The sequence below is a fragment of the Coffea eugenioides genome, unplaced genomic scaffold (assembly GCF_003713205.1).
Source record: "Coffea eugenioides isolate CCC68of unplaced genomic scaffold, Ceug_1.0 ScVebR1_3277;HRSCAF=4465, whole genome shotgun sequence".
Taxonomy (NCBI): Eukaryota; Viridiplantae; Streptophyta; class Magnoliopsida; order Gentianales; family Rubiaceae; genus Coffea; species Coffea eugenioides.
Genome location: NW_020863838.1, coordinates 3,055 through 12,332, shown reverse-complemented (window position 1 = coordinate 12,332; position 9,278 = coordinate 3,055). Strand labels below are relative to the sequence as shown.

The window sequence follows — 9,278 nt, the reverse complement described above, 5'->3', positions numbered from 1 at the left end:
TTAATTTACTTATACCCATTATCCATTTTATCCAACCCAAATTCGTACTCATTTTTCGTAGCCATTTTGTTGACAATATTAATAAAACTCAAACCAATTGTTATAATGGCTCGATACTAAAGGTGACAAATCAACCCACCTAATTAAATTTACCTATACCGGTCCATGAATAGATGGTATAAGTTCAAAATTGTTGAATTAAATTTTTATATTAATTTTTATAGTATTTAGTTCAAATTTTTATATTCTTATTATTCAATTATTAAATAATAGATAATTTTGTAACATAGAGTATAAATGAAAAAAAATTGGTAATTAAATTTATTGAACATTATAAATAAATATTTAAAACTAATAATGGGTACAAATAGTGGTATAAATTGATAACTTGTTTTGCAAAAATAAATTTAAATGAGTTTACCAAAAGTTAAAATAAATAAGTTGTAAATGGGTAATTGAGTTACCCAATTCATTTTTTGACTTACCCATTTATACCTATCTAATTAAATGGGTACAAATGAGTCAATTTACTTATACCCATTATCCATTTTATCCAACCCAAATTCGTACTCATTTTTCGTAGCCATTTTGTTGACAATATTAATAAAACTCAAACCAATTGTTATAATGGCTCGATACTAAAGGTGACAAATCAACCCTCCTAATTAAATTTACCTATATCGGTCCATGAATAGATGGTATAAGTTCAAAATTTTTGAATGAAATTTTTATATTAATTTTTATAGTACTTAGTTCAAATTTTTATATTCTTATTATTCAATTATTAAATAATAGATAATTTTGTAACATAGAGTATAAATGAAAAAAAAATTGATAATTAAATTTATTGAACATTATAAATAAATATTGAAAACTAATAATGGGTACAAAGAGTGGTATAAATTGATAACTTGTTTTGCAAAAATAAATTTAAATGAGTTTACCAAAAGTTAAAATAAATAAGTTGTAAATGGGTAATTGAGTTACCCAATTCATTTTTTGACTTACTCATTTATACCTATCTAATTAAACGGGTATAAATGAGTTAATTCACTTATACCCATTACCCATTTTATCCAACCCAAACTCACCCAAGTCACCCATTTCAACACCTCTACTCCATACTTTATATTCAAGCCCAACATTTTTGTTTTCCCACTTTAGCTTTCTTGCTTTGTTTTACCTTGAGAAGCAAGAATTTTCATGATAAACTAAATTTGTTCTTCACTACGATTTCCCTTGTGTTCCAACAAAGGAACGTTTAACTTAAAATAAATATTTCAACCAGGGGAAAAAAAAATCAGTTTAAAAACAACTACATATAACGGTTGAAATCAATCTGAGTCTATCACTCCATCCCCCCTCTTTTCTTTTATAGTGTAAGTGAAAGAAGAGCTCGTTATTATAAACGACCTTTATTCTTATGTGATAACACAGTACCGAAACACTATGGTTTCTTTTATTTACACATTTGACATTTTTTTCATCCAACGTCTTTAAAGAATCAGTTGATCTTCATTCTACATTAAATATATATATCTATATACCATACACTGATACATCTACCTTCTGTACAAAATGACTTTCTAATTATCGAATGCAATCATATTACCAATTATCATCGTTTAACCTACTCCATAAAATTAAATTAAATTAACACAAGTTAGGGCAACCTCGCGCGTAGCGCGAGGCCTAAAAAACTAGTGTATACAAAAAAAGTACACTATTGATGTCAATAGTGCTCCCTTGCTCTCCTGCTAAACTTTATAGTATATAATTCTTAAAAATCTATTGATCTCTCTTACTTGGACTGTCCTCAACAATATACATTTTGATTGTAGTCCTATCCAATGAGCTTAATGTGCTCATTGCCGTCCTCAGAACTTCATCACATGTTATCCATATCCGATCACTGTCTTCATCCTGATACTCAATTATAAAACTTCCCAGGGCTACATTCAGTCGCTGTACTACGTTTTCCTCCAAATCGATTTTACGGGCAGAAAATGGAAGTCTGAACTTTATCATGCGCCCTTGATATTCTGCCTTCACCCACATGCCATTATCATCTTCTACCCTCGTTGCATCTGACCGGTGCTGTTCATGAGTATCTTCCGTAGAAGGTTGAACAGTTTTCTGTACAGCAAGTGCTTGACTAACCTTTCTTGCTTTACGAGGTGGCCATCTGTTAATACCGAAATCCCTACATATACGCTTCAATGTAGATCGACTAACTGCAGATTTCAAAAAGGAAAACTTCAGTTAAGGAAAAAGCCTTTACAACATGTAAACTAGATCTTTCGAAACAGATCCAGATCAAATCACGATGCATTAACCAACATTTGAATTCAATTCTGATCTAGAGAAGTGCTACAGTTAAGAATTACCTCTAATATTTTTTGCAGCATCTTCAAGTTTCCTCGCAGAATTTTGTTCAAGAACCTCACGAGTAATTCCAAGGTTGCATTTTAAAATACAACTAGGCTCTTTCATCTTTAAATTAGTCACTTCATCGCCACTCTCTTCTATACTAGCATCATCTCTTTCAGGATCTTCCACAATTGGTTCATCATGTGCTATGCTGACCATGTTTTGCACGACCTCCTGTCCAGTTGAAGATCTATCAATTCCAGCTTGCTGTTCATAAACACCATCCATAGAATTGTGCGCAACATCAACTCCTGCAAGATTTAATTCTAGATATGATATGTCGACAAAGCCCTGTGCACGCTCTGATCTAGGTGGAGATCCAACAATCCCACTCTGCTGTCCATGAACACCATTTATATAAGCATTTGCAGCATCAACTTGCTGAGATGAGAAATCAACTTGCGTCATTCCTTCTCCTCCTCCTCCTCCTTGTACTTCTCCAAGCCTAGGTGTAGATTCCATACCAGTAGTATTGCAGATTTCAAAAGAATCAAATTCATTCCCTGGAGAGACCTTAATAACCTCAACAGTCAATTTCTGCCCCAATTCTTGTCCTGAAGCAATCTTAAAAGAACTTCCGAGGCGTTCTTTCAATAACTCCATTAGGCTGCGCAACAATGTCCTAGGATCCCCATAGTCTTCTTCATCCGTAGGTAAGAAGAACTCCAATACGTAAATGCAATTGTTTGAGCAAGAGCTCTGCAAACAAACTGCAAAACAGGCAGAGTACTCACAGGATCGTGCAGTGTGTACCACCGGGTACTCTGTTATGCTTAATTGTCTTACATCCCTACAAAAGCATGCACTTTTGGATGAGAATGCTCTCCCAACTACCCCTTGTCCCTTCCGAATAAAATCTACGCCATAATGAGAACTTAGTATTTCTCCAGAACTAGTCCAAGTTTCAGTATCATCCAGTTGATGTGTTGCACTCGCCCCTAACAATGCTTTGCCAATTTGGGCAATTTCACCATCTTGACCTGTAGATGTTTGGCTTAAAAGTATTAGCATGGAATGCATAGCCTAAAAGATCAGCCAAGATTATGCAGTATAAAAGCAGAAAAAAAATACTCGAGTCACTCACATGAATTTACTTCTGCAAGGAGGCTTACACAAGTAGTTGTCAGATTCAGATCCCGTGGTAGATTCTGGCAAACACATTATCCATGGGTCATAAATAAATTAAAGTGTTATTTTCATGTTTCAAAGTGTTTGCTTTGGCTTTTTTAAAAAAAAAAAAAAAAAAACCAATAAGACAAGCTCTTTGTATGGTTGCTCAACTAATTTTGGTATAGAAGTTCCAAAAAGCCAAAACCTCCTTCAAACGCCATAGATTTTTTAGCAACAACTTGTTTCGCTTAAAAAATAACTTATAAAGAGAAGATTAATATTAGGGTGACAGTCACCATAGTTTTTGCAGTTATAAGCAGTTAAAAAATTGGATTAATTTATAAAAACACCTCTTCTACTACCGCCTAACAACTGGAAACCACAATTTATCCCAAAATTTGTAAAGGACATGGAGATATCTACAAAATTCATGCCAAGCATCTCCTATTCAAGTTAGATTTATCCCAGAATTCTTATTAAGTGCCAAATTTTGTTTGGTCTTGAGTTCACTAATAACATAAATCATTAATGTTATGCTACCACAAATCTTGCACTATATAGCACACAAGACAATGGTTGGTTATGTTATAAATTACCCCCTACATCCATTACCTAGTTCAAATAATAAATTAATTAGTTATCTTTAAATTAGTCATCACAAATGAATTAGTTACAGCCTGGGCTTCGTCCTCTAAGGTCCTCTTTTTATACAAGGGAGTCTGCACCCACTTCATATATTATCTAATTTATTGATAAAATTATAGTAATAATTATAACTCATAAATCATAAACACCACCACCAGGTCCTTGTCAGCAATAGGAAAGAAGTACTTAAGCAACTTAAAAAGAGAAAAGTCGAACCTGAAGCTTCTCCAGAACCCAATGTTGAGGAATGTAAGAATTATGTGGTGATACAATTTCCAGTACACCAATGGGGACGTGCCCAGGAGCATGATAGATTGGCAACGCCCAGTATTGCTCAACACAGTCGACCGCATAATCACGTTGAAGATACTCTCTACTAGTGTAATCACGCACATCAAGTGCATATTCAGGCAACCCACTGCAGAACACCCGACCAGGGGGACCAATTAGCTGTACATCATCATCATCATCATCATCATCATCCACGGGTATTAAGTACTCCAAACAGTGCTTCCTATATTCACATAGTTTCTTGACCTCTAGATGACTGGAGTATTGGAGAGCAAAAGGCTGGTCACAAGTTGTCAAATATGTTTTGTCGCCAATCTTCACTAAACCCCAAAACTGAACTAGACACCGCCACCACTCCGGCAAAAGTGGGTCTAAAAGAAGTTCTAGAAAACGTTTGATCTGGTTCTTAATCATGGCACCGTCAGCAGCTGCAATAGGAAAATCAGTAAAAAATATTAAAGGATGCTTACTAGTATATACTCTACTTTGGCTATGAATGGTCGAGTTGGGCCTTTCTGTATTTATTAATTGCAGAGTACTCTACTGATTGACCCCTGCTTTTACCGAGACGCAAAAAAGGGTCAAAGAAAGAAAGTTATACATGTACTCGTGATCCATCATAAACTTTGAGCAAATTGCAGTTTAGAAAAATTCCAAATTCACAGACTTGCAACCTAAATCTACAGATCTGATGATGTATCCATGTATAATTTTCCCAAACATTAATAGATGTACCTTCCAATTGGATGGCCCAAGTCTTTGTATCTTTCTAACACCCATATAATCGTTTAATTTGTCATAAAAAACTAATTAGTTACTAGAATATTTTCTGTTCTAAATTGTTCCAATTTATTCCCCAGGAGTTTTATCAGAGTCAGACTTTATAGCTATTACAAATTTAATTGTGATAAATAGTCCAACAAAAATATCCACATACATACATACATACATATTATATATGAGAGATTATTGAAAGAACTCCATACTTACTGGCTGAGAGATGATGAGACTTTCCGCAGCGTCCTTCGTCATCGCCGCATCTGCTCCAGAAAACCCACAGTTGCTTCAGAAGGTCAGGTGAATGGTAAGTTGAACGGGAACATGATAGTTCACAGGGCCCCAAACCTTCCGTAGAAAAAGGAGCATGACCTTCTATTGCCATTTGCCCAAGAGAAAACTACAAATCTTCTGGATCGACCCTGTTCCCCGATTCTCAGTTTCTAACAACTCGATCTATTTTATCTTCTGCATAGGAAACTATGCATATACACACACTCGAAGAGTTCAAAGTCAATAGACGACGAGAGAAAAAGGACCGACAGGAAGAAGTACAAGCGAAATAACGAGGAAGCAAACAACAGGGAGCAAGGCCAAAGGGTTTAAACAGCCAATAAGATAAAGGGATAATTTCAGGAACCTCCCCTGAGGTTTCTGACTATTCCAAGAAGCTCCCTTCTAGTTTAAAAAATTACATCTACCTCCCCTATGATTAGCATTTCAGTAACAATATAGACCCAATATGTTAACTTTCTCCTCAAAAATCCTAAAATGTCCCTTTGTTACTTAGAAGGGGGGAAAACAAATTAATAAATTTTTTTGATATTGCAACTATTGTAATCGGCATAATCACCATCCTAACGAACTCAATAAATCACTTCACCTTAATTCCCATATTCTTGCAATTTTGGCAGCCTACTATTGCCGCCTCAAAGTTTTCCATGCAAATCAACTACGACCATTAAAGTCTGCATTCAACCTAATATTTAGTCTCATTTTTTCCCCTAAATTCAATGTTTGAATTGATCAATGTCACTATTTAACTTTGTTGTTACTAAAATAATGTAACCTACTAAGAATACCAACACGGAGCAAACAAAAGCAACACTAGAGACCACATCCCATGTCTCTAGGCAAATCTAATTATAGTTTTTATATCTCAAAATTCTTTTTTACATAATTGGTATAATATCGTAACCTTCTTTAATCCGCATTCCCTTTGTAGCTATCATTTTTATTTTCCTGTATATATTCTGTATCACTACCGTCTTTTTCACCTTTAGTTAGTTTGATAACAAATATGATCCAGCAACTTGTCATTTTGTAATTTCAATTCAATTATACTTATAAAAAAAGAAAACAGAAGAGAGAGTGTGTGTCTATTTGCGAAAAAAGAGATGTAAGAGAAAAAAGATAAGAGAAAGAGTTAGAGAGATAGAACAATAGTTTAGTTTGTGTGGTAGCAGTTGTTTTAGAATAAAAGACTAGTTGTAATTGTAGAGTTTTTTTGTTTGTAGGAATTATTTATAAGTGAAGGATATTATAGTCATTTTACTACATGAAGGGAGGTTAGTGTAATTATTCAAACCTGAAGGGAGGTAAGTGAAATTGTCAAAAACCTCTCTTCTTAAGAGAGGTTTCTGAAATTATCCCTAAGGTCAATCACTCGTCAGATATTTCATACTCTCGTATTTTCTTGAAACTCCAAGCTTGTGAAGGACAAAGAATTAATATAATTTGTATAAAATCTCGCGGTTCTTTGGCTAATTGGAAGTGTTAGATTTTTAGTTGATTAATCCTACTACTCCAAAGACGTCACGTTTGGATTTGGAAGCAACATTACAATTTCATGGGTGGACTGACGGGGGATTATTAAATTGATGGGTCTGGTGTGTTCTAGTTTGTAAATATTGGGTGCCCCGGATTAATTAGGTAAGGTGAGATTTAGTAAATTCTATGCTTTTTTTTTTTCCCTCCCTTTTAAGAGCAATTCCATGCATAATTGACGTGTCATTATTTCATGATAACGCTGTTGCATATAGTCAAGATTTAGATAATCGTTATTCCATTAGATTTGATCCTTTTTACTTTTCTTAAAGTTAAATTTATTCCTTTTTTTTTGGGGGCTTATCTAGTCTTATACATAAGGACTCCTTCTCTCTCCTATATATTTTTTTTTTTGGGTGAGTTTTGTGAAATTCTTCCACCTAACGCTTATGCCAGACATTGCCGTCTCGAGGTAAGACTGGAATTTTGGTTCTTTCCAATCCTGAAGTTGGTTTTCGGAAACTCTGGATTGACTTTTACGTTTCAAGTACTAAAAAAGCACAAAAAGGGGGAAAAAAAAGAAGGAAGAAGAAGAAGAGGAAGAAAAAGCTACCCGCTCAACACAAATTGTGAGATGTTATAATTTAGCACTAACCACCTTTTTCTAATTTGATCCTGCATTTTTTGTGTTTTCAGACTCGGATCGGATCGGGCAGTCGAATCGATAGAATCGAAAATCGGTCAGGCATCCGGTCCGAACTAGTTAAAAAACTCGAGTGTTAAAAATTCGGTGAATCGGATAATTTGATCAACCCCGTTTTTTTTTTTTTTGCCCTTTTTCTGCCTTTTTTTTTTCAGTCAAAAGTTTGACTGACCAACTAAAATTCAGTCAGAAGTTTGACTGACCAACTAAAAAAGAGACGAAATTAACAAAACTTGGTCAGCACCCTCTGCTTCTCTTTCCGTTGTTTTCTTCCTTTCTTCTTCAGCTCCAATAACCCTAAAATCTAAAAGCCTCCACCGCTGACATTTGAGATTCACCGATCGTCGCTTAATCAAGGTTGCCGTTAGTCACCTGTCCTTCAATCTCTAGCCTCCACCGCCGCAACACCACCAGTTTTCTTCAGATTTCAAGGTTCAATCAAGTAATTAACACGCTGGTGAACCGAAGCTAAATCTGGTAATTTTTATAATCTAAAGCAGTCGTGAAAGATAGCTAATTCATTATGTTGAAGTTGATCTGTGACTAAAATTTCAGTATTTTTTGAATTATTATGCTGGGCATTTGGGATTTGGATATGCTGGGCATTTGGGATTTGGATATTATGGGTGAGAATATCACGTCCTTATTAGAGAATCTGGAAATTTGAATCTGATTGTCTCTTCTTGTTTTCAAGTTTCTTCCATTGATGATTGGTTTACTTTTCTTTGTCTGTTCCATCTGGGTTAACCATTTACTGGTAATAATTCGCACAACCATGCTTATATGTCCCTTCACGTTTTCTCTGTTATAGCATCAGTACCAGTGCAAACTGGTTGGATACACTGGATCAAGAATTTTCAAGTTGATAATGATCACACAGTTCAAGCGAATAGTTATCTTTTCGTTTTGAGAATACACTGGATCAAAAGTTAAAAATGTCTGTTACATGAATGAGTCTCTTCTGTAGTTTTGTTGACCAACTTATGTGCTTCCTACTCAAAGGCCGATGGATACAATTATTAGCCGTACTAGTACCATGGACATAAATGGTAGAATAATATGCTACAACCATTTAATGCAGTTTTTAATGTCCTATGGTCCAATAAAGCAGCAGTCTTTAGTGTAATTTCCTACCTCAATGTCTCTTCAGTCTTCTGTAGTTTTTAATGTGTAGCTTGATGATGAGGATGATCTTGATGACATCGATTTCGAAAGTTATGAAATTGGAGAAAAGGATGATGAAGATGAAGATGAAGAATGGCTTAGATAGTTCTTTGATTTAGAAATTGAACGTGTTGTTTTATTTAGATGATATTTATCAAAGCATTTGAACATGAGCTTGTTACCTTATTTGGATTGCTATTTGTCAGGGATTAACATGAGCTTGTTACCTTATTTGGATTGCTATTTGTCAGGGATTAAACATGTATGGAATTTCTATTTTATAAATTTTGTGAGTTTGGATGAATTTGGTGTATTGGATATAAATTTAGATGATTGGGTTCTTTGATTATATTTTGTAAATTTGATTTGCAGGAATATATATATATATATA

At 34.5% G+C, this 9,278-nt stretch overlaps 1 protein-coding gene across 1 annotated transcript; it reads right to left on the bottom strand.

The window, feature by feature from the left end:
* Positions 1-1,708: 1,708 nt before the first annotated feature.
* LOC113757753 (protein NLP7-like) lies at positions 1,709-5,782 on the bottom strand. The gene is made up of 5 exons (XM_027300868.1): positions 5,467-5,782; positions 4,402-4,904; positions 3,515-3,578; positions 2,388-3,410; positions 1,709-2,234 (listed from the first exon to the last, which is right to left on the bottom strand). Exons 1-5 carry the CDS (start codon positions 5,636-5,638, stop codon positions 1,789-1,791), a joined length of 2,208 nt encoding a protein of 735 aa, XP_027156669.1. The 5' UTR covers positions 5,639-5,782; the 3' UTR covers positions 1,709-1,788.
* Between the last annotated feature and the right edge of the window lie 3,496 nt (positions 5,783-9,278).